Below are 25,373 nucleotides of genomic sequence, written 5' to 3'. Positions count from 1 at the left end.
ACAGCCTAAACCTTTGAGGTTTCTTTCATTCCTGTATTAGTGACTTCCCTCCTTTCCAAAAGGCAATTTGTGCATGTTTTTCCTGAAGTGTTAAGTTGAGGGTATTCCTGGTGTTTATGAGTTCCTTCCTAATTTAGGCAAGGGGCAATCTGGAAGGAATGGGCCTCTGAGAGAACAAAGCAGTAAATCACAAAGCCTCTATTGGAGTCAGTGGCTACGCTGGTGTCTGTTATCAGTGTCTGGTTCATATTGAGGGCACGGACTTCTGTGCCTGTGGGTGAGTGTCCTGAATGCCAGAGCTGTGGCTTTGTTTACATCAGCTCAGACTTCAGTACATTGTGATTTTCGTTGGGGCTACTAAATATCTGTCAACTCTTTGACTTTTAGAATGCAGTGTAACCATGAATGGATACATGATGATAGTTCATCAATTATACCAAGTTTAGTAGTGTATCATTTGGAAAGAGATCATATTTGAGTCAAATTAATGGCCACATTTCTTATGCATTAATTATAAGCCGCTGCTATGCTACTTATTGGAGATGAAATAGTCCCGCTTGATTAAAAAAAAAACAATGGTTAATTTTCTGTTCAGTTGCTCTTCATATTAGATTCAAAGGGAGTTTAATATTGTAATGGAGGTTGAAAATAGCAATCGCTAAAGATCGTTTCATATAAAATTTTAATCCTCATGTTTATTATTTTTTTAAATTTATATCCCGCCTTCTTTCCTCTCCAAGGTGGCATACATAATCCTCCTCTCCATTTTATCCTCACAACAACAACCCTATGAGGTGGGTTGGGTTGAGAGTCTGTGACTAGCCCAAAGTCATCCAGTGAGCTTCATGGCCGAGTGGGGACTAGAACCCGGCTCTCCTGCCTCCCAGGGCAACACCATAACCACTACACCACACTGGCTCTTAGGCTGATGTTATCTTGAGTAGCAGGCCTATAGTGTCGCTCCTTATCTCTGCAATTTCATACCTTCTGGCAGTGATAGTGAACCAGCTTAGTTTAGTCTTAAATTGTATTGTCTGTATATACTCAAATGTATTCATTCACAAGTTATCCTCCTAATGAGGGAATGTGTTTGAATCCTTTGTCTATTTTAGAATGTTGGCGAAAACAGACACCCTGTTATCGGCACCCGCTCTAGAAGGAAGAATTTGGAGTGGCTTGAAGGCTTGTGTTCCCAGTGGGCAGGAGGAGGAGAGAAGGAGGCCCCTTAGTACTGTTTAAACCTGTGATTCATCATTTAATCTGGCAGCAGCTACCTATGCCTTGCCTAGGCTAGAAGCCTTGGTTCAGAATTTCAATTTAATTTAACATTTGGCAATATTTTAATAGCTAGTTAATCAAATATTTTTGATTGGTCAGTTATCTAACCCTGTGCTGGTATTGGCTTATCCAGTTCAATGATGAACAGCTGTTTAATAGGTTAATTTAAATCTTACTATATGTGAGCACTAAACACTGTAGCAAATAATTACAAATGCCCAGTTTTTAAAATTATTTATTTGCAATACATTGGAAAGCTGGATGGTGTTTGGGAAGATTGGTACTGTGGATGGCCATCTAGCTTGGTTTTGATGCAGATGATTGCTGTGCATTTAGGACCTTGGGAGATCCAATAGCTGGACAAATCAGTGTAAGGATTTGGAAGTCAATACTCAGATCAGATTGTGGCTGAAGCTTATAAGCACCAATGACATGCTGCAGTATAGTGGGAGGAAAGCTTTAATGGTCAGAGGAGTCATATTTATGATGCAATAGAGGGTTTTTTAGTTATGAAATGCAAAGCTCCTGAGTAACAGATCTCACAATTTGATACTGCTCTTAAGTTCCTTTTACAATTCTAATTCTGTAAGACCCAAGTGGATGCCAGTTGCTTGTGTGTAAAATAAGATTTCTTTTCTCATAGGCACTTGCAGCCAATGCTGGCACAGGATTTGCTGTGGCTGAGCCTCAGATTGCCATGTTCTGTGGAAAGCTGAATATGCATGTGAATATCCAGACTGGAAAATGGGAGCCTGATACTTCTGGGACCAAAAGCTGCTTTGGAAGAAAAGAGGAGATTCTTCAGTACTGCCAGGAAGTAAGCAAACTTCTTTAAAGTTAGTTCATCCAAGCACAGATGCGTATTTTTTTGCAAACTTCTAAGGCTTGACTGTTTCCATGCCCAGAATTAATTGCTTTCAATCTCAAGAATAGCCTGATCTGTGCAGGCAACTGTCAAGTTTGAGATTATGGTCTGCAGTGATCAACTGCAATAGATGCAATTGATCATCTATTTCTATGTGGTGACATAACCAAATAGCCTGGTTCACATTTAGTAATAATAATACTAAACCTGGGTTCATCCTGGTTTGAGAGTTCAAAGAAACTATAGTTCATCTCTCCAGATTTGACAGTAAGTTATGTTATTTGAGAAAGCAGAAGCCACTCATTAAAGCAGAAAATAGTAAGGAAGGAAGATGGAGTGTATTTGCAGTAGAGCTTGTTCATGTCATGCCAATGCTGGTTTAGCATAGTATGTGAACTGCCCAGTTCATCTAGCTTCTGGTTAGACCAAAAAAAAAAAAAGTCTTTTTGCACATTTTGTGCACTTCATTGAGTTCTTTTTAAGATACTGCTTACTTTTTTCTGTCTCTTGACAAAAATGTATCAATTCTCCATGTTTTTATTTTTTAAAATAGATCTATCCAGAGCTTCAGATTACAAATGTAGTGGAAGCCAACCAAGAAGTCAGCATTGAAAACTGGTGTAAAGAAGGCAAAAAGCAGTGCAAGGGCCATACCCATATTGTTGTACCCTTCAAGTGTCTTGGTAAGTACTTCATAGTCCCTTTAGTTACTGCAACTCTCCCTCTCTCTCCCTCAAGCACTTTCATATAGGATCCTCATGCAAGCATTGGTAGTGCATATTGGTCTTTGCATTAGTGTGTCTTTCTCCATCAAATGTCTGCAAATATCTACGTAGCAAGTATGTAGAACACTCTCCCTATTTTTTATTTGGGCTGGCTTTACTGTCAAATTGGTAGGATTGACATTGATGTCCTTCATTGATTTAACTGGATGTTTCTACAGCTGATAGTTACCTGTACTAAGTCTTTGACATGAAGTGAGCCAGAAACTTTGATACAGTGTAATGCACTGTATTAAATCTTATCAGCAATCTAAGAAAGGTGCAACCTATGTAGCAAAAAACCAATCACCTTCATCTGGGATTGGAAAGCTGTTTTTATATCCATTGTACTACTCTTTTGGGGAAGGACTAAGGACTAATCTTGATCTAGAATTGTGAACATCATGTTAGATATTTCAGATGCTGATATTGGTAAGGCGTCTCCAGTTTGAGTTTACTATATTTATACCTGGCTATTTCAAATGACATGCTGTTGACAACTGAAAATCTAAAGCTTTTAAAATTCAGGGTGATGGTGGTGGCGCTAGACACTTATAGAATATCTCCATTCAGGTGAATGATGACCACTTGTTTACAGTGCAGCCCTTAATTATCTCCATTTAGCAACTCTAGGTACTACTCAGGCATAGACAGACTATAACCTCAATCCTAGTTTTGCCATTGCCTTTGCTCAAATTCTTGCAGTGTGCTTCATGGTAGTCCATAAAGTATTCATGCTGGTGAATGGGGTATTCAGAAGTAGTTTCTTATCTTCTAAGAGCTTGTGTTGTGCATCAGTGGTTTGTTTAAGCACATCTGAGAATGATTGTATGAAGGCTGAGACAAGGAAAAGAGTAAATAGTTTCTGAAGGATTTTCAAGCAGTGCATGAACAGAAATATTAGTACTTAACATAATATAACATCCCTTGGGGACAATCCTACGCATGTTTAGACAGAAATAAGTCCTACAGCTCCTGGAATTCACCAGGGACCGTGGCTCACTGGAAGATGCTGGGAACTGCATAGAATTGTACCCTGAGTGGATTAGATATCTTCACCCCATGGATGAGGTCATGCTCCTTGTTCATAGTGTAACTGATGTAAATACTTCATTCTTCATCAGTCCAGAATGGATAGCAGATACACTTTTACTACTCGAGGAAGCTCTGTGGGAATAGACCTCATCAGTTGTATATTATGCAAAATAAACACTAGTTAAGTGCTGCCAATTCACCTAACTAGGTTGGGATAATTCCATCATCTTAGTTTTTAATGCTGCGTTTATGCTCGTGGCAACTTGGAGGAAGGATTAAAGTGATGCTGTGCTATAATGCTCCTGATTTGTTTGGGAATCTGAGAAGCGCAACAAAAAACAAACGGGTACAAGATGTGTGATTACGGGTGTGTGGGTGTTCTTTGCTTTGTTTTACAATCTAGGTCAGAGTGATGACATAGGTTGAAAAACATGCTTAAAAGCTGAAAATAAGAAAAAAAAAGAGTCCTCCAATGAATAAAATTCATACAAAAATTGTATATTAGGCAAAATGTATAAAAGTTTTTCATATTAGGGAAAACCACTTGCAAAAATGCATATATTAAGAGAAATGTGCACAAAATGTCTATGAATTTTCATGTGGCCTTTTTAAAATGCAGTCTGGGACAAAATGAAATTAAGATTGGGGGAAAATGAGAGACTGAGAGAAAGCATAATGGACAGATTAGTCCATCCCTAATATGCATATATGCTGGTAATAGACATTTTAAATGCTTCCAGAAGTGTGAAATTATTGTAGGGAGGTGAACATCCCTGCAAAAAGTATAGTTTTCCTCCAGTCAAAGCACTTACTGTTCTCTTTAAAACAATGCAGTACTGTGATTGTGCTGCCTTTATTCCTGCTGCCTTAGTCTTTTTTTTAAATAGGTTTTTGGCTGCAGATGGAAACTTAACCTTGCAGTCATTGTAGGTGGATCTGCTTTTCCTTTTTTTTTTTTAATAGAAGTAGGGAATGAGACATAATTAGTACTCTTGCTGAAGTGTAAGTATGCAAGACAATAGGATGATTGGAGTGGAAGTAGACCTAAGCTTAGTGAAGGCACTATTGACTATTTGGCTGTGTCCTTCATAGCATAGAAATGCCTTATGAGTTTGACTTAAATGTGAAATGTTATACTGTTACCAATGATCTTGAATGAGGTGCATGCATGCCACAGTTCTGGTAACTTCCCTTAGAACTATAAAGGAGAGAATCTTAAAGGAATGACACATTCTTCTCTAGTTACATAGGCTGCGTTCGGACATCACACTATCCCACAATACATTAATAAGCTACTTACAGTACCCTATTTTTTAAATACTCCATGATTGCCCACCACACGAGTGGGCTAATAAGCTACTGTATGTAATTTGACTCACCCACACTTAGTCTTGCTGACATGGCACTGTTTTACCTCTGAAGCACTGGATGTTTGCAGGATCAGGAGAAAACTTGACACACAACTTCCCCCAGTCAGGAGGCACCATCAAACCCCTGCACGATAACTCACCAAGGAGGGAAAATCCCAAGTGCCCCCCAAAGGGGGAAGTGGCTAGAAAACCTTGGGGATTTGTAGGATCGGGACCAAACACCACACACAGCCTCTTTTATTTGGGAGAAACCCAATCCTCTATCAAACCCCTGTGCATTTACTCCAGAGGAGCAAAATTTCTACGTGCCCAGATCAAAAGTAGAATGTTTACAGTTGAATAGCCCTAAGCATAAAAATGTTTCAAAATACAAGCTTGTTTTATAATTTTTAGTAACAAGTACTAGTTTTCTTAAATGTGAAACTTTAGTCATTTCTTGAGATAGAAAGTAAAGTTTTGGATTCGTATATGATATGAATTTGCAGTTGATTTATGCTCTTGGTTTTTTTTTCCAGTGGGCGAGTTTGTCAGTGATGTTCTCTTGGTTCCAGAAAAGTGCAGATTCTTTCACAGGGAGCGGATGGATGTGTGTAAAAGTCACCAGTACTGGCACACTGTAGCAAAAGAGGTAACTGGCTGAAAGAGAAAGGATGCATGCATATTCTCTCAGAAATGCCCTAATACAGCCTGGCAGAACTTGAAATACAGGACTACAATGCTTATAAGGGCTTCAACTTCTACCAAAACTGCAAGACAGCTTCATGCCTTCCAGTGATTTACTGCTGAACTCATCCATCAAACCAAAACAACCGAGATCGTGGGCCTAAATCAATGTTTGATCTAATTTACTAAGTAAAATAATAACTCATTTTCCTCCAGTCTATAAATAAAAGTTGTAGTTTCACGAAGTTAACCAGTTTGATAACTTCACTTTGTACCAGTTCCACGCAAGTATTGTGTGTATGTTATAGCAATGCAGTTCTGTTCACATCAGGCTCCTTTGTTACTCAAGGCTTAATTGAGGCTGAAACCTGCTAGATTTGGAACACTTGTTATTTTGATCCAAACTTTTGCAAGGTAGAGCTATTAAATTTGAGGTTTTTTATTTTAGAATCCTCTTACAGGCTTCACGATGATGGTTCTTAAAATGCTAGGAATGTTCATCACTTAACTTCCTTGGTTTTAAAAGGCAGAGCTAGTATGAGCTCTTCAGATGTGGACCTTTTCTGAATTGCATAATTTGGTTTCACGCAACAATATGCATTTTAAATTTTGCATTAAGCTTGTTGAACTTATAAAGCGCCAAGTCTAGCTGAATAGAAATATTACTGCACAGTTCTGTTACCTTGGCGTGGGTCTGTCTTCGCTCTTGGCATTCAATGTCCTTCCCTAAGTGCCACTTTGAAACAATTAGCATTTTTGTCAAACTATTATAACATGCTTCTACATCTTATGCTGAGGTATATGGTGCAGTACTATAAATACCTGTATATCATGTATTAATTGTTTGCTGTTAGCAGTCCTGGGATGCCGTTCTAACCCATTGCTTCAATGCCACCTCTAGGCCTGTTTGACTGAGGGAGTAATCTTGCACAGCTATGGCATGTTGCTTCCTTGTGGAGTAGACCAGTTCCATGGCACTGAGTATGTGTGCTGCCCTCAAACCAAAATTGTCGATGAAGCACTTTCCAAAGAGGAGGAAGAGGAGGAGGAAGAAGAAGATGAAGATTATGACAATTACAAAAGGTAGCAGTCAGTCTCTATTATCCATGTTTTTATCAACCGTGTTCTCCCCCCAGGATGAAGCAGAGAAGAGTTTGAGAATTACTGAAGAAGTTGATTCCATACCAAGAGCAGAAAAATGGAATGTTTTAATTTAATTTATTCATTTACAATTATTTTTAGGCCACCTTTAAGGGCAATGCCTCTCATGATTTAACACTGTTCCGATTCTTAGCTTCTCAACATTGCTTGGTGTGTTTATTTTATGCCTTCCTGATAACATGTTTTTATTATTGTTGAGTTCAGTGTTTTAAAATTCTGTGATCTTTTCTCTCCTCTTCCCTTTTCTCTCCTATTCCTTCTTCTGATTTTTGTTGGGATCATTTAAGTGTTGTTGTTTTTTGCCAGTCGTTTAAGAAACTCGGACTCATATGCACTAGTAAACCATTAGTTGCTATGAGTCCATAGAATTTAGATTCAAGTAATCAATAAAATAAAACCCTCATTTTGAAATTAGAGGTTTAATATGCCACTGCTTACAATAGCAGGCATAGATGTAAGAAAGGAGCTCCCAAAGCCGAACTTGATCAGATGACTTTCAGCCAGGATGACCACTCTTATCCACCAATGCTTTTAAAATTGTAGAAAGCATATTGTTGCCCTTTTACTTCAAACAGCATTTGCTTATCTTCCTAATTGTATCCCTCTTAGTGAGTTGCCTACTGAGGCAGATACAGAAGATTTCACAGCAGCAGTTGTGGAGATGGATGAGGACGACGATGAGGAGCAAGAGGAAAATGAAGAAGAAGTGGTGGTAGACCGGGATTACTATTACGATGGCTATAAAGATTACAATGAGGAGCCTCCGACAGAGCCAGGCAATGAAAAATCTCTGTCTGAGAAGGAAATAATGAGCGATGTGAAAGGTAAGCAGCCACATTGCAGCTTCTGTCTATTCTATCGGTTGTCACTTGATCTTGGCAATCCATATGTCAATTGATCTTGGCAATTCATTTCCAGTCTAGTAGTTTTCCCTTTTGAATGTTTTAATTGCCAAATAGGTCAGTGGAGAAATGCTTCTATGCCACTCATTGGAGGTGATCCCCCACCCCACTTATGTTTGGGTCATATAGTGCCTGCTGACCAACAATTACATTGGCAACACAGTTGTCTCTGGTGCTCGCCGTAAACACCCTTTGATGGGATAGAATTGAAATACATTCCATGAGTAATGTAACTTTTGAAAATTATTGCAGATTGGAATATTACAGCTGTTGAATATGTGTTATCAGGGCGACAAGCTATTCAGGTTTTCTCCTTCGGGAGAGCTAGAATATTTTAATATCGGACCATACCATCAAAACATATAAGATAGTCTGTCAGTGATCCACTCTTAACTATGTTAAAATTTATCCATCGATAGAGAGAGAGGAACTTGTTACAATCAGATCTGCTGCTTTTGGGTAAATGCTTGTAGCTCTTGGTAACATTTGCAGGAGACCCATCTCTGCTTCATTCCTCTATATTTTGCATATTTGGTATCTGTAGAAACTGTAGAACAACAGATTGCCAAACAGATGTCAAAGCTCTGTTACCTAGCAGGTAACATTCCCTTTACCAACTCCTTGTTCATAAGCTTCCACAATCAGGCAGGTAACTTTACTTGCTGAAAACAAGGCTTAGGTTGTATGCATGTGGGGTTTTGCTCTCTGATTGTCGTTAGGTTGTGCCAGAAATATATTGTTGCTATGTACAATCTTCTAAAGTTTCTAAGTCATTAAAATGTAAAGTGACACTCTCCTACATGTTTAACATTAATTTCAGGTTGCCGTTTAATAGTCAAACCATCTACAAGCTTCCATTCAAATATATTGGAGTACCAAATGCTATCCATATTTCGTACTTCAGTGCTTGAAAGACATGCTCAAACTTCTCTCTTAAACATACTGATCTTCTGCTGCACCTCCAAGCCCTTCATTGGGCGTTTCCCAGTCTTCTACCTCCCTATTTGGCTTTGCATACAGGGGTCACTTCTCCCCACTGGTTCCTAGACATACTTTCCTGGTGCCATCCTCTCCAGTCAGACATCGCTGGGTCCACGGCAGTTGAGGCTTGAAGCCTCATTTCTTTTCAGTGATCCCAGTGCTGCTGCAGCCCACACTTCGAAAAACAAAAAGCATATTCTCACTGGGGTTGTAAATCCTGTCTGGGCATACCCTCTTCAGACTACATGCAGAGTCTCCCATGACTAGTCCACCATTAAAAATTAAAAACAAAAAAACTTCCTTGTGTTTGAAATCCTAATTTCTATGTGTAAGGAAAGTTCTTTGTATGAAGGAATATTGTCATGTGATGCCATTTTTTAATAGTAGTGGTACACAGCTTTACCACCGCAGTGAGAAGTAGGCCGGAACCTCAGCTGTCATAAACTTCTAATACAATAAGACATCCAAAACTGTTTTACTCTGCTGGGGTCTCTTGCCCCCTTGATGGAGGGGTGGGGCACATGCCAGCGTGATGCTGTCCTATTTGCTACAATGCCAAAAGCCTTTCTGGGCAGTATCCGATGTTGCCTGTGCATGAGCTGGACCCAGCACCAGCACAACGGGAAGTTAACACTTCCTAGACCAACCTCTCAAATTAGCTGAAATGATTGTTTCTGGAACCAGGTCAGTAGAGCTTATAGAACAGAGCTCCGCTGTCATGTTCTGTTCTGGCAACAAGCGTTTCGGCTCATTTACAGGGTTGTTCTAGGAAGCACTAGCTTCCTGTTTGTGCTGACGGTAGGTCCTGCTGTGCAGCATAGTCAGCGGAAGAATGCCGCCCTCTTATGATTCTCTTACATTTTCAAACAACAGAATTTAGTCACTTGGGCAACTAAGATACCCTGCTCCCCCCCTCCCAAAATCATGATAACACTTACTTGTCACAAATATATGCTCCAAATGGAATTTGTGGCTTAAAATTGTGTAACCTGGAAATTGGTGACAGTTTGGATAGTAGTCAAAGAAGCAATTGCTGAGACACATGGGTAGTGGACAAGTATGTGTGGTTTGGAAAGTGAAAGCCTAGGTACAAGGAGATGTGCATCTAAAGGAAACTTCCTTCCATCAACGCCCTCCCTTTGGGGAATTGGCAAGGCCCTTCCCTCTTGCCTAATCTGCCTAAGAAATGGTGTTGTGCAGGAATTGAATGGGCAGGAGCTCGTATGGCATAATATGGTCCAGCTACTGTGGCACTATAAAATCTCGACTCTTCCAACTTACTCTCTGTGGAAGTCGAAAAGGTCAAGTTGAGTGAGATGCCTCTGCTGTCACTGATGCTACTTTTGGTCCCAAGCAAATTGGTATGTGTGTGTTTTTTCCAGTGGTGGGAAAAATGGAAGTGTGTGGATAATAGATCTGCAGTGCCCAAGGCAAATGTCAATATTTCAACTAAGACTGACCTAGAGCCATCATTGCTGTTGAATTAGCTTGGCAAAGCTGTGCTTGTCACCAGCTGATGCTTTAACCATCTCCCACACAGCTGTCTGCTCCCAGGAGGCGATGACAGGTCCCTGCCGGGCTGTGATGCCTCGTTGGTACTTCGACATGTACAAGAAAAAATGCATTCGCTTTATATATGGAGGCTGCGGAGGCAACAGGAACAATTTTGAGTCAGAGGAATATTGTATGGCTGTGTGTAAAAAGATGAGTAAGTCCTGCCTCCCACTGGCCCTCTTGCAGCAAGCTGTTGTCCTGTCTGTCTTCTCTTCCTTGGCTAGGTCAAGGAAAGAGCTGTGTGTAGCCTTGTCCTATGGATTCTGATGTCCTCTGAAATGCTGTCTGTCCTGCAGTAATCTCCCTTTGTCTCTGTGCTGCTTTAGGTTTTAGACTCAGTTTGTTTCTACAGCCAGGGAAGACTGGCTTCCCCTCACACACTTGTCTGCCTCTCCAAACATATCTTGCTCTTGCAAGACTAAGGCTCACTAAATCCTCTTCTAGAGACTGGTGTGGTCTTCCTTTGTTTTTGTTTTGTTAAACTACAGTCCTCATTTGGCTTCTTTCCTTGCTGCCTTCCCATGGAATCATGCATCCCTTCAACCACTTTCTTCATATTCTAGCCACTGGTAGAGATTCTCACTGATGTTCTTTTTTTAAAAAACTGCTTCATTTTCTGCACCATTAGAAATATGGGCACAGCCTGATGACTCTATCTGATAGCTTGAAGTTTTTGCCAGCATTTTTACTAGCGCTTACAATACAACCTCCCACAAAAATTAACTTATTGTTGAATTCCAGCACTTCCATTTTGGCTGTTGCAGGGGCCTTTTGAAAGGCTTTTTGTGTTTCCTAGGGCTTTGGCAGTCAGTGTATACAGCAGTAATCCTGTTTACAAAATGGGTTCCATGCAAACGCTTTTGATTGGGATGATCTGATTGAAGTGGTGGAATAAAAGATGCGGATGTCAGGAGCTTTTGGGACAAAGGTTCATCCCATCCCAGAAGGATTTGGGGGTGGAAATTGGGGCCTTCATATCAAAGCCTGATTCAGAAATACTAAACAGGATTCAACACATCTAGTTTTGGCTCCCATTTACAGAGAGATAATGTCTTTTTAGAGGGACAGTGTATGCTGCCTTGCCATTGTTTTACTTAATAACTTTTCTATGTTGGAGTAAAAAGGTTGTAGGTGCAAGTACCAGGTCAAACTCCCGTTCAGGTTTTGATACAAGGTATTTTATAAAACATGCTCTCTGCAGTCTTATGAATGCAATTCTAAATGTTCCTTCTCATTGAAGGCAGGTCAATTTGCTATTAACTTAGTGGACTTCAAAAAGGATTAATCCAGGTGATTTGAATTTGTGATAAACTGCTTCTTTCTTCAAGATCTAATCCATATTTTGCTTGCAGAGTTATTAGTAATGGATCTCATTTACTTAAAAGATTAATAGCCCATTTTTACCACATGTATATGAGGCAGTTAACTAAACAATTGAACAATAAAAATACTTTAAAATATTAGTTTAAAGGAGAGGGAAGAGGACATATGTAATTGTTGTTGTCTACTCCTGAAAAGAGACAAAGGAAGCCAAGCTCTGGTATGCAAGAGTTTGGTTGCTGCTACAAAAATGGTCCTGAGCCAGGTTCCAGTTCTTTGTGCTCAGATGGCATGGGCACCTGGACCAGGACCTTTGATCTCAGCACAGAAGCAGGTTTGTATGGAAAATGGAGGTCATTTAGATATCTTGGTCCCAGAGAGTTTACTGCTTCTTGGTTCAGGATGCATGACTTCATACATAAACTGGCAAAGGCATAAGCAATCTGCACTGGCCTTTCCCTGAAAGAGCAATTAGTATGAACTTCGCCAGCTGTCATGAGTTATAATGGCAGAAATATGATGCACTTCATCTTTTTCACTTTCAAAAACTTCAAGGCTTTCCTGCTAACCTTCCAATTGTGACTTCATAAGTAGACTGTCTTGCTGTGCCTCTTTGTTGTGTTGCATAACTGTGTTTTTTTGTGTGTGTGTGTGTTTTTGTTTTCGTTAGCCTATTACCTGATAAGGCTGATGGGGCAAATGAAGCTTGAAGTGTGTAATCTCTCTTTGGGATTGAACTGTCAAACAAATCTTGGCATTTCATTGCTGTTTGGGAGTATTTTCTTTGAGCAACAAATGCATATAGTCTTGCATCCCAGCAGAAACGCTTAGGAAAAGGGAAAGTAGCATTCTTAGCAGTGGTTTCAGTACTGCTTCTGCATAATACATGCCTCATGTTGGAAACTGGGAAGTATTTAGAGACACCCGAGCATATTACTTGGCTTACAGTATTCTAGCTTAAGGTGCTGCAGAAAATTGGCTATTGATAGAAGCCAAAATGGAGTCCTGGAATGGACAGTTAAAATGTTATTTTTTTTCTGAGAGGATCAATTGGCAACATGTTTTCCCTGCCCTGGCACCCTTTTTCATGGCAGCAGCTACCTAATCCAGAGCCGTTGACAGAGTGAGTCCTTTATTTTATTGTCTTCCCAGTTCCTCCTACTCCTGTGCCTACTGACGATGTGGATGTCTACTTTGAAACACCAGCTGATGACAATGAACATGCCCGTTTCCAGAAAGCAAAAGAACAGCTTGAAGTTCGACACCATAACCGCATGGACCGGGTGAGATTTCTCTAAACTGCGGCGTTGCTGATCTTGTTGTTTTTTTTCTTATTCAGCTTTGAATTCATATTTTGTTTTTCAGTTTACCAAGTGTCTCTCTTGACCCGTGGAAAGTAAAAGCAATAAGCTCTTTAGGTTTAATTGTTAATTTGAGATCTTAAATTGAAAACCTATGTCCATGATAGGGTTTCGCTCTCTAGCTTCCTCTTAAGCCTCTATGAAGCTGTTGTTTTATAATTTTGTACTGAAAGACGCTCTGAAAATTGTGTTGAGGAGCAGGCTATTAAATATCCTAAATAAAGTCGTTGCACTATATTGGAATCAATCATGCATGACTGCATAGACCATTTTAATGTCTTTCTGAACTCCTTAGGTAAAGAAAGAATGGGAAGAAGCAGAGCATCAAGCCAAGAATCTGCCAAAAGCAGAGAGGCAAACTCTCATGCAGGTAAGAGGGGTATTGTTCAATTGGAGCGTGAGGATATTGTTCTTGTATTTTCTAACATGGGGAACCTTTGCTATAATCTACAAATCTAAACGTTTTCATTGACTAGCTGCTGCTCTGGGAATGTCTTATTTTATGGGGGCATTCTTCCATCCTTTGAATGGGTGATTCTCAGGATTCACTTTTCCTCTGGCTGGTAACAGAAGATGAAAGCAAGTCCTAGGAATGTCAGTAGCCTTGCCAAAATAGAATGATAAACATCCAGCCATGTCGTCTTCAGCTGAGACTGCTCAGATGTGGTTTGTTTGAAGATGCAAAGTTCCTGTGTGTGCAAAGCTAGTGAAAAGCCATCAGGGTGAAAAACCATCCTCCTGGAAAAGTAATACTGTTTGTTTTGAGAATAAAAGTTGAAATGTCTTTTCAGTAGTGCTATCTTAGAAGTGGATTCATGCCAGCTGAAGAACTTGGGAACGGAATGGTTTTCAAATAAACCAATCCCAAATAGGTCATTTTTGCAAACTTGCTTTCTGTTCATGGCATAGCATCACACAATGCCTTTAAAATTTAACTTTATGAAAATGCAACTTTTCATACAGCCTAAGAAACAAACCACTCATCAGCTTTGGATCCCTCTATTAAATATACCCAGTCACTCAGTTTGGATGCTTCCATTTTAGAGGTGTGTGAAGTTGATACCCTAAGAAGCATATAGGAAACTGAACCATGGGCTTGGCATCCTGGGTTCACATACCATTTTTGTCATAGATGCATTGCCTTTGACCAAGCCTTCATTCTGCCTCTAAAATAGTTCTCTGTTTCTCATCACTAAAGACAAGATTGTATATCTCTTTATGCTAGGAGTACTTCTTCTGTTGTCCTGGCTACTAAGCTTTGCCATACTTAACTAGTTGTGGACTTAGTGTCAAAGACCACTGCTGCATCTGAATAATACAGTAAACTGAAATGTCCATGTTCTTCATTGCCATAATCGCTGAACAGAAGTGCAGGAGAAGCAAAAGCTATCTTCTTGCATTTTGCACCATTGTCTGAGTAATGTATTTAAAAGTAGCTAATCATGATAGCTTTAATTCAGCTCTTTGCCACCAGTTAACAAAGATTGCTATAACATCTTCCTTCTACAGCGATTCCAGGCGATGGCTAAATCGCTAGAGAAAGAAGCAGCCAGTGAGAAGCAACAGCTTGTGGAGACTCACTTAGCTCGTGTAGAAGCCATGCTGGATGACCGCCGTCGAATTGCCCTGGAAAATTATCTAGTTGCTCTGCAGACTGACCCCCCACGGGTATGTTTTTCCTGGGATATTTCAAATGCATGAATAAAGTAGAGATGTCATGAGGTCTGGAAGAGGAGCAAGCATTGGCAACTGCTGGAAGAAGAGCTGTGGGGAGAGGCAGGCCCCAGTGGAGATGCTCTAAAGGCAGACATTTTGGGTGCTGCGTTACTATTGAGTGATGCACCACATTAGTATAATAGCTGCCGAATTTTGCTATTAGTGTGAGTTATGCCCAGTTACTTCTGCTTGGCCTGTCTCTAGCTTCTTACCCTGTAGCATTGCAGTAGCCCATGTACCTCTTGCTCACAGGGAAACCATATAATCTATGGAGTTAGAATAAGAGTTCTTTCTGTAAGTAAATTATACTGGATCCTGATGTGCCCTATTGAAATGACTGGAAAGGCTTCTAGTCTTTATTTGGCTCACCAGTTTGGTTTAAATTCTGCAGCCCCACCGTATCCTCCAAGCTTTGAAGCGTTATGTCCGTGCTGAGAACAAAGACCGTCTGCACACGATCCGCCATTATCAGCATGTTTTGGCTGTTGACCCAGAAAAAGCTGCACAGATGAAATCACAGGTATAGATAAATCCCAAGGAAGTATTTTGTCTAATATTCAAGGCCATTCCTAGCCTCATAGGGTCCATCACAGTTGAATGGGGAATTGAAGAGAATATTTGAAACACTTCACTTAACTGTGTTGCAGCGTTTGTGTTCTGAAGAGAAGCATCCAATTCTCTTCCAGTGTTGAATGTGTCATGGCCAAATGCTGTGACATTTGTTTCCCCTTCTACCTTAATGTTCAGACTTTGAGCTGATCCAGTTTATCGTGATAGAAATGAGCTGCAGCAGTTTTTCATGACGTCCAAGCCTGGCCCTTTCTGTATGTTTGATGTTAGCCTGGGATATGTGACCTAAACCAAAAATTGTGCTTGCTCACAGTGACCAGAATAGGTTGTGTGTTATGGATTGCTTTTGGGTGCCAGCTGGAACATATGTGAGATGGCTACTTCTTGAACTAACTATACATATGCTTCTGGTATAATACCATTTTTGTGGCGCTTATATTTCGACTGTATGCTTTTGTCCTGTTGGCTCGTTGATTGCAGTCTGGCTTTTTCACTTACCTAGGGCTTCATTGCAAAGAAACAATTATTTCTCACTACTTCTGATGTAGGTGTTTGTGCACACACACACACTTGAACACAACTCACTATACACTATGATAACTTTCTGGGCATTGCTGCATTGCCATAATGAAACTTGTTTTGCGACCAAGATTGTCTTATCCATGACATGAGAAAACTGGGATGCATGGAAAGGGCTTTACCAAGGTCACACAAGGTCACTAGTAGAACTGACCAGAGGCCAGCTTTCTGTAAGTTTGTCTTACTGCTGCAGCATTGCTAGTAATGTTAGCCGTAAGGTAGCATTGCAGGTATACTTCTCTGCTCTCCCCATGACGTTCTTACAAATCAAAGAACTGCCAAAGTAGTTACTTTGTGTTGAATTTTGTAACCTGCGTTGTCCGCTTCAGAAGCAGGACTGGAGAATGAACCCCACTTCACATAGCAGCAGTAGAAAATACTTGTTGTTTTGTACGCTGACATCTCTACTTTGCTGCAGAGATACTGTATTTGTGTTTTGTACACTTTAATGCGGGTGAGTATTTTGAATGGCTTTCCATTTAATCTTTTGAAGGTATTTGAGTTAGGTGGGCTGTATCTAATATTCAAAGAGGATATACAATACCCTGAACTGTCTATACAGGATATTCATATGGCCAGCTCAGTTGATCAAACAGTGTCCTTTTTTGGTGGGCGCATGAACTCGATGCTTAAGCCATAGTATCTTAAAGATGCCTTAATTCATTATGCAGGCTGCATTGTTGACCAACTGACATGCAAGGAATGTTGGTGATACCATTTAATTCCCGTTGCTTTACATTTTGTATGCAGTTTTTAAGTTCCTCAGTCGATCCACCAGGGGCCACAACTCCCATGATCCTCCCCTATTGGCTATTCTCGCTAGGGCTGATGGGAGTTGTAGGCCAAAACATCTGGAGGGCCACAAGTTGCCCAGCCCGGCAGTAGTTTGACAAGCTGCCATACAGAAAATTAAATTTCTTTCATTCTTTTATTTTTAAGTCAAATATATTTCAGATTATAAAAGCAAGTCCATTCAGTTCATTAGTGTTCTTCCAGTTTAGTTATCCATATTAATGGATTCCTTATCAAGTCCATATAATCTCTTAATGTGCAGCACCCTCTACAGGTCAAATGCATAGTAGCCATAAGAAGCCATGTTGTGTACAAAAACAGGAACCTGGTTTGCTTGGACAGGAAACCACACCTTGTCATTATGTCCAGACAGATCTCTTAATAAAAGCCAATTTTGTTCTCCACATAGTGGGACTTTGCTGCCTCTGCTTTCAAACAGTATTTTAAAGCTACATGTTCTCCCTTGAAAAATATGCTGCTTAGGATAAGCAGGTATAACCAGGTATATTTTACAGTTAGTGAAAAGCTAGGATAACCAGATATATTGTAAAGTTAAGTTATGCCAGTTATAGAAGTACAACCATAGTCCTCAAATCTGCAGCTGCACATCGATGCAATTTTTTAGATATTTCTTTTACTACTTCAGAGAATAGATTATCTTCTTTTGCAGCACTGAGATGCAAAATAATGCCCCAACTGGGCAAACATCAGAGGATCCCAAGATTACATCTTGAGTATTTGACTCAAAGGTGGCATAGAAATGCTACTACCACTACTACTAAATATAATACTTTACATTGGTGGGAAATCAGGTCTTGTTGACTCTAGCAGCATCTCTATTTCTAGAATTGAGTCTTCAGTCTTTCACACCATTAAAAAGTATTCAGCTGACAACAAACCTTTCAGTTTAGCATATTTTGTAAAGGGCTTTCGATGTTCACTCGTACTCCAAAGTGTTAGGAAATTATATGTCATTTAGACAATATGGACATGGCATGGTATCCTATGCTGTGGCTAGCTCCAGCTTCTCTAATATTTTGGATTGCTATAAGTGTCCAAGTGGTAGACCTAAGTCTCAGATCATAGACACATGGAGTCATTACTACTAAAGCTGTCATGTAACCAAAGCTATCATTCCGCATTACAAGTACTCATCTGGCAACCAATACCATCACATAGAATAATGAGTTGGAAGGGACCTTGAAGGTCATCTATTCCAACCCCCTGCCCACAGGTAAAGTATTTTGAAGGATCTTTCCTTTTAGCTAAGTATTTCCTTTCAGAAGTGCTGATGCCACTAGCTTAAGTGACTTAAAGCTAGACTATGAACATATCTAACCCTGTAGATGATTTTGCTCATATTAGCTAAATGGAACTTCAATGTGTATCTCTGAATACCAGGTGCTCAGAACAAATGAGAGCACCATTCGCTTCCTGCTGCATTTAAGAGCTCCCAGAAGCATTGTAGAAGCCACTTTTCCAAAAGCTATTTTTAGAAACAGAATACTCCGCTAAATGGGCCTTGGCCTGATCCAGCAATGGATCCATTCCTTTTACGGCTGGCTGTTTATGAGTTTTTTTATTGTATGTTGTTTATGGTAAAGCAAATGTAATGCAGATTCTAATGCTCTTGAGCTCTAACGCTACCTCATGTTTTGTTTTGTTTTTTAAAAAACCCCAGTACAAACACACTGATTGCATGAATTTTGGCTTCTCTCTTGGTAGGTGATGACCCATCTCCATGTAATTGAGGAGAGGATGAATCAAAGTCTGTCCCTGCTCTACAAAGTTCCTTATGTGGCTGAAGAAATCCAAAATGAGATTGGTTAGTATTTTTGACCTATTCGTAGCACCCCTAAAGTAGTTTTTTAAAAAACCCAAAGCTTTTGAGGCATCTGAGCTCAACAAAGATAGGCAGTAGAAGCCAGTCGTAAAAGTTCTAACACATGTATATTCTACTTAGTGAAAGTAAAGTACCTCTCCCCCACCCGAACCATAGATGGAAAAACATAAACCTTGAATGCAAGAAGTTAGAGTGAAGTTCTGTCGCTGCATCCAGGATTTTCATCCCCCATCCTAACTCTCTTCTTATAGATGAGCTACTTCAAGAACAGCGGGCTGACATGGACCAGTTTACTTCTTCGATCTCAGAGTCCCAAGTGGATGTTCGTGTAAGCTCCGAAGAAAGTGACGAGTCCCCCCTCTTTGATGGTAAACCTTTCCGTCCATTCCAGGTGAAAACTTTCCCAGCTTCATCAGAAAATGAAGGTATGTGGCATTCAGAATGTGTAAGTAAAGGGCTGCCTTCTACAGCCTGCTGCACTGCAGATGTTTTGACTTCAACTCCCAGCAGCCTTAGTCAGCATGGCCAATAGTCAGGAATGCTGAGAATTGTAGTAAACAAAATAAAATCTGGAGGGCACCAGAGTGAGGAAGGTTGGTATAGGCCATGTAGCTGTCCTGAAGTTACAACATGCCCCGCTACGGTACCTAGGATAATACACTTATCCTCAATTTTGTTCTAGACAACTTTCTTGTCTTGTGATGTAAGAATAAGTAGACAATTGGTTTCTAGTTGTGTTAGATGTTTCAAATTACAATGCATTACCAATTCTTAATTGCTTACTTGAGTTTAGCATTCTGGTTTAATTTGTGTGCATGGCTATTCAAGAATTTTCTAGTTTTGCTCCCTCCTATAGATGCTTTTTAAGCCTGACTATGAATTAATTCCCAGGTCCTTTCAAGCCATAGGGCCCTTAGCCCAAAGCTTAATCTCATTACCTCACATTGCTACAAGCTTACTAGAAATGCCCTTTCTTTGCTTTCTGGTGTTCATATGTTGGTATAAGAGAAAAGAAGCCTGAACTTGCTTTTAATCTCTAACCTAAATGTAGCCCAGGACCCAATTCCGAAATCGCGCACACACCTTTTTCTTTTCTCCCCTCTTTAATCTCCTTTCTCTGCTATTTTTTTGTTTTTGTTCTTGTTTTTCCCTTCTGCTATAGATTCTCAGCCGGATTTGTACCACCCAGTGAAAAAAGGTTGGTTCTAAGCTGATCCCTCTAAATGCCTTCTATCATGCCCCCTGCCTTTTGAGTCTGTTCTGATAGCTTTTGCTTTTAGTTTTCATAACATCAACACCACCTCGCTCCCTTCTGCTCATATAAAGCTTCAGGAATGTATTAGCTATCCCTGACGCAAAATGAGTCTATTTGGCTGCCTCTAATTTGTTAACAACAATCATGGTAAATGTTACATTTACAGTAACATTGGTGCTACTTAAATTGAATGATTTTAGATAGGAGAGCTTAGAACATTTTTCACTTCTGTAGCAGCACATTTTGGGATAGTGCTATAAATGCTGAGAGATTGGTTTAGACGTACCTGCATGAAAACAGGATTTTATTACTGTAGTGCTCCCCCATCTGTTCTACATTGTAAACCTGATTAGAATGAGGGACTTCATATGGAGAGACAGACGTTGAGTTGGACAGACCTCGAGGAATTCTGTTCCATGATAAAATATGGTCCTAAATTTTTAATGTACTGTTCTGTTCAGAATTCATATAACACTGTTCTGTATGAAATATCTTGCAGTGGGTGCTGGCAAACACTATTGCAGAAGCACTAGGTGCTACAATAAGAGCGATGGTGGTGGAGGCAGCAAGGGAAGACAATTGGGACCTGTTGGGACATTATTTCTCATATTCTATAGTTAACTAGAAAAACCCTTCAAGGGTTCTATAATACCTGCCAAAATGGCTGCAGTTGCAAAATCTAGTTCAATGGGATTAGATAGCCATCTGTAGTATGCTTCCATTTTCTCCTTCCGTTTCTCTTGTGGTGTGTGGTCATGATTTTACTGGCTTCCATTTGGAGTTCTTCTGTAACAAAAGGAATAACCCAACTGCACGGAAGTTGACCTCATAACTGCATTAAGGATTGACAGTCTTTGTTCTTCATTAGAATGTCCCAGGCTTTGCTTTATAAATTTCAGTTCTCAGCTTGCTGAGAAGACCACAGCAACGAAGTTAAATTTGCAGATTACTAGCTGTAGATAAGGGCTGGCGCTAGAGATGAATGGATTTTGTTAAATTCGTTACGTCTCTGTTTCCCAAATTGTCAGGTGTCTTTCGTTCTATTGGAATTGAATTTCATGTACGAGAATTCTGTTTCTATTTGCAAATGTACATTACCACTAATGCACATTAACGCAATACCCCCCAAAAGTTTAAAAAATGATCCGCAAGTCTGCAAAATCCATGTGACTTGGAAAATGCCAGTCTGCTGTGGAATCTGCAGGTCAGATTCATAGAAATCCAAATTCGTTTGAACCTATTGCAGTTTTCTCTGACATCCCTGTAAGATTATAGTTGATTATATTGTGGCAGAAGTATCTGCAAATTGAAAGATAGAGTATAAAGTCTTTGGTTATGCTCATTCATTGTTTCTAGATTTGTTAGGGACTCTGAAGCATTATGATGAATCGAATGATCTTCGTATCCCAGAAATCCTTGTTTCTATCTTAGTTAATAAGTGTACTGGAGTGAACTTCATCTCGCTGGATCAACATAGCTGACATTTTCTCTAAGCATACATAAAACTTCGAGAAAACTGGATATTTTGCAGTCCATTCTTGGCTAAGTTGTTATTGATGTGAGTTGTGGTGTGTTCCTGCGCTCCCCCCTTCCCTGGCTTTTTCTTCAGCAGTAGTGTATAAAAGCTACTGTTGTTCCTTTTCCGAGTGCCAATCCACTTAGGGATGTGAAACAGTGCAAAACTATCTAATGGTACCTGCCACACCAGCTGAATTCCCAGCCTGAAGCCTTTGCTATGCTGGCTCCTGAGAAATGAAAGAGCCAGAGAAAGGCCAGAAGCTGGCTAAGAATAGCTTCTAGAAGATGGCCTGAGCTCATTAGAAACTGTAAATCATTCACTTCCACAATATGTGACCTGCCCTGGCAGCCTTGGAAAGCAAGATGGACAATCTGGAATTTGCTTGGAATCCAAAATAGCATTTCCAAATTTGCGGAGTAAAATCAGGAACTCTTTTCTAGATTGCTTTGACATTTTCAGTCGATTAAAAAAATCTGTCACTGTGTCAGCTGCCCCCAAAGCAATTTGTCACCCTCAAGGAATCTAGATAACAGAATGCATTAACTAGTGTCTGAGCAGAGCAAATGTGGTACAAGATATGTAATCCGTTATAAAGTGTTTAAGTGGGGAGGGACTTCTGCATCTCCTTTGCCAATGTGGGGCAAAATGTGGAAGTGCATCGAGACTCAGAAGAATCCAGTGGGTGCCTTGGATCCTTCTGTAAAACTGTAATCCAGGCTGGCATTTTGCAGAATTTCATTATTGGACGTCAACATGCCAGTGTGTTCTGTTATTCATCCAGATCAATCAATGGAAGTTCAGATCCCAACTAGTGCAGAGTAGTCTTGTTCATATCCTCCATTTTAACATGCAAGGTTTCCATCTAGTACTGGCTGAGTAATATTCAGGATTTCATTTGCTCCTCCCTTGAAATTGATTCTGGATGTGAGCCAGGCACAGGACAGGAGCTCATTAAGTTTGCTCAGTGGGTGACCTTTTTGGAATGACTTTGAGGCTTGTTCCTCTGATAGCTGCTGATATGCAGGCTCTCGAAAGAGATGGTTCTGACTCTTGTATGGCAAGAATGCCTTTTGCACGCTGGCTAACACAGAGGGCTTATGTCCTGGTTTCAAAGGGCACTGGTGCTTGGGGAGGCTATACAATCTCTAGAGACAGCACTTCTGGACTCCCATTGCTTTCTGCCATATCATACTAGACGATAATAAAATAGGTGTGTAATTGAACCTTTTAGAAAATCTCTCAATTTCCATCATGTATCTCATTGCCCATTGTTTGTTTCACTAGCATAACATTTTGGTGGCCCTCTATTACTTGCATATAGAAAGAAAGCTATGAACCGCAATTCATACTACGAACCACAATAGGGTGACAGCACTACCTGGATGCCACGAGGGTCTGACAAATGGTCTTTTCCTCTGTCTGATCTTATGCTTAATTCCTTCTGTACAGGGTCTGGCATGGCTGACCTTGATGGACTGATTGGAGCAGAAGAGAAAGTAATTAACAGCAAGAACAAGCTAGATGAGAATGTGGTACATCTTTTACATTTATTTTGGCCAGAAAATCTTGAGTCTGAGACTGATTTCAGTGTTGCCGCTTTGCTTCCATGCCTCTTGTCGCTTGCTTGATAGTCACTATATTCATTATCCCATATGGTGCAAAGGAGTAGCAGCTTTCTGACTTACTGCTACCAATATGTGTCAGTGACAGAAGGATAGGAGTGTGAAGAAAACAAAGCCAGCAACCTCAGTATAGAAAGCCCTGTCAATGTGGTTAACAAAGTAGAACTCTTTGGTGCTCTGGCACAGGTTTTACTGACAGCTTAGTTAGCTATTTTGAGTGACTGCTGCTTTTGACAAGCAAGAGAAACGGGCATTCTGTAGGTTTTAGAGCTGATGCCAAGACCCAGCTGAACTGTACTGTATTTGCATGTCCTGTCTGACTCCTCTTTTAAAGTAGTAAATGTTAACTTATTTCGAGTCAAATTGCTCTAATCAGCTGATGGAACACAAACCAGGTTTATTCTATGAAATGTCTTGACATATCTAACTATGCTTAAGAAGCATATGGCTGTAGCCAGCTGGCATCTACATAAAATCACAAGCATTCTCCACTGCCAGGGGTAGTTTTTAAATATATACATCACACTAGGGGGTCCATTTGAATCCGCTCTGTGTGTTGCATTTATGTGTGGAGCAGAACAGTACGGCACTTCCTCGCTCCACTCCCAACATGTGCCCAGCTAGGTGCGCCTCTGACACCAGCGTTTGTGCTGGGTCCCTTGATGGCTGAATGTTCAGATGCATGTAGGGGCTTTTCCATATGAGTGGAAACTGATCAGCCAGGATTTCTACTGCGTGGAGGAGCCCATATGTGTGTGTGTCTGCGTTCATATGCATGTGGGTCCCCTTCACATTGATGCTGAACGTGCAGCCACTGTTGCATAGCTAGTAGGCAAGACCCTCCTTCGGTGAATGTGCAGGGAGTTGTGTGAACGCACCTAATGCCATCCTTCATTTGTATTCTGAGGCTCTTCCACCTTTTAGCCTTGGAAAACAAGTGGGATTTTGCAGAATGCATTACATCTCCTTTAGAGTTGAGCATGAGAGAAGTGTGTGATGACCATGTAGAGTTAACTAGCTATTTGCTCAGTAGACGTTGTTTCTTTTTGCAAATCAAAGGTGGCTTTTTATGCAAATCCATGCCCAGTATTCCCCCTTCTGTCATTAGGTCCTTGTGTAAAATTCGTTCATGACTGTTTTCAGGTTATTGATGAAACCCTTGATGTGAAGGAAATGATTTTCAATCCCGAGCGAGTCGGTGGACTGGTGGATGAGCCGGTATGTATATGGCCACCAACCTGGGCTTGCTGTCAGGGAAATTCAAACCCTTGTCTTGGTATTGAGTGTCACTATGAACACCCTTTTTAGTTCTGAAGGTACTGTAAATGTTACAAACAGCAATAGACTTGAAGTTTTCAATGACAAATGTCCTGTTTTGGGCCACATAGGGCGCATGTAAATACAATGGGCCATGTGCATATGGTGTGTGTCTGAGAAGGTATTTTAAAAGTACCCTCTGCCATCCAGATCATAATGATAGCGACCAGGGCAAGATCATAATCAGGTGCATCTCATGCTTATTGCAGCAGTTGGCCAAAGCAAGGTGCCTCCTAAGTTTGTTTTGCCGGTTTTCGTTTCCAAGCATCAGCCCCTCCGCATTGTCAACTTCCCCTTACAGGAAAATGACAGTTCCCTGCGTGACGACTTCAGCTTCAGCAGCAGTGCTCTCATCGGCCTCCTGGTGATAGCAGTTGCCATCGCCACAGTCATAGTTATCAGCTTGGTGATGCTGAGGAAGAGGCAGTATGGAACCATCAGCCATGGAATTGTAGAGGTGAGAGGAGGCTTGAGATACATAATCTGAACACTGAGGGAAGTGGAAATTGAAGAAGGCTACTGGGGAGGGGGTGGCATGGAGTCCTTGGATTCCTGCTGCTTGGAATCCTTGCTCCTTGTATTTGGGACCCAAAGCACCATCTCCTTGCTCCCTTGAGCATTTAGCAGTCCAGGCCCATATATAGTTCAGAGCAGTTCTCTGCAAGCATATGAGCTTTTAAAGAAATAAAGAACCCCTGGACCTCTTGGCTCGTACATGCACAGCATATGTAAATTCCCAGCAGCTGGAATCAGTGTTGCAAAATAACAATTCAGAATAGCGATTGAAAATCCATGGCTATTTATTTGGTCTTGGGGCAGCATTTCCTACTGACATGATGGAAGCTGAATCGCTTGTGACAAAGATCCCAGCTTGAAATCCAAGGACTAGTACACATTAATTCATTTAGT

General features: G+C 40.6%; 1 protein-coding gene across 4 annotated transcripts in view; it reads left to right on the top strand.

The window, feature by feature from the left end:
• Positions 1 to 25,373, top strand: part of APLP2 (amyloid beta precursor like protein 2) — a 49,585-nt gene that overhangs the window by 22,621 nt on the left and 1,591 nt on the right. Inside the window, exons 2-17 of one of the 4 annotated variants that reach the window (XM_063139287.1) lie at positions 1,922 to 2,095; positions 2,697 to 2,826; positions 5,825 to 5,937; positions 6,874 to 7,055; positions 7,743 to 7,957; positions 10,557 to 10,724; positions 13,043 to 13,173; positions 13,547 to 13,621; positions 14,761 to 14,919; positions 15,359 to 15,487; positions 18,634 to 18,733; positions 19,003 to 19,176; positions 19,914 to 19,949; positions 22,975 to 23,057; positions 24,291 to 24,365; positions 24,766 to 24,921. In XM_063139287.1, the coding sequence (XP_062995357.1) occupies positions 1,922 to 2,095; positions 2,697 to 2,826; positions 5,825 to 5,937; positions 6,874 to 7,055; positions 7,743 to 7,957; positions 10,557 to 10,724; positions 13,043 to 13,173; positions 13,547 to 13,621; positions 14,761 to 14,919; positions 15,359 to 15,487; positions 18,634 to 18,733; positions 19,003 to 19,176; positions 19,914 to 19,949; positions 22,975 to 23,057; positions 24,291 to 24,365; positions 24,766 to 24,921 (2,100 nt within the window). The remainder of the gene's footprint in view (positions 1 to 1,921; positions 2,096 to 2,696; positions 2,827 to 5,824; positions 5,938 to 6,873; positions 7,056 to 7,742; positions 7,958 to 10,556; positions 10,725 to 13,042; positions 13,174 to 13,546; positions 13,622 to 14,760; positions 14,920 to 15,358; positions 15,488 to 18,633; positions 18,734 to 19,002; positions 19,177 to 19,913; positions 19,950 to 22,974; positions 23,058 to 24,290; positions 24,366 to 24,765; positions 24,922 to 25,373) is intronic. The other 3 variants (XM_063139289.1, XM_063139288.1, XM_063139290.1) reach the window with 3 other exon arrangements.

Source organism: Elgaria multicarinata, chromosome 12, assembly GCF_023053635.1.
Source record: "Elgaria multicarinata webbii isolate HBS135686 ecotype San Diego chromosome 12, rElgMul1.1.pri, whole genome shotgun sequence".
NCBI classification, from domain to species: domain Eukaryota; kingdom Metazoa; phylum Chordata; class Lepidosauria; order Squamata; family Anguidae; genus Elgaria; species Elgaria multicarinata.
This window is presented reverse-complemented; position numbering and strand designations above follow the sequence as displayed.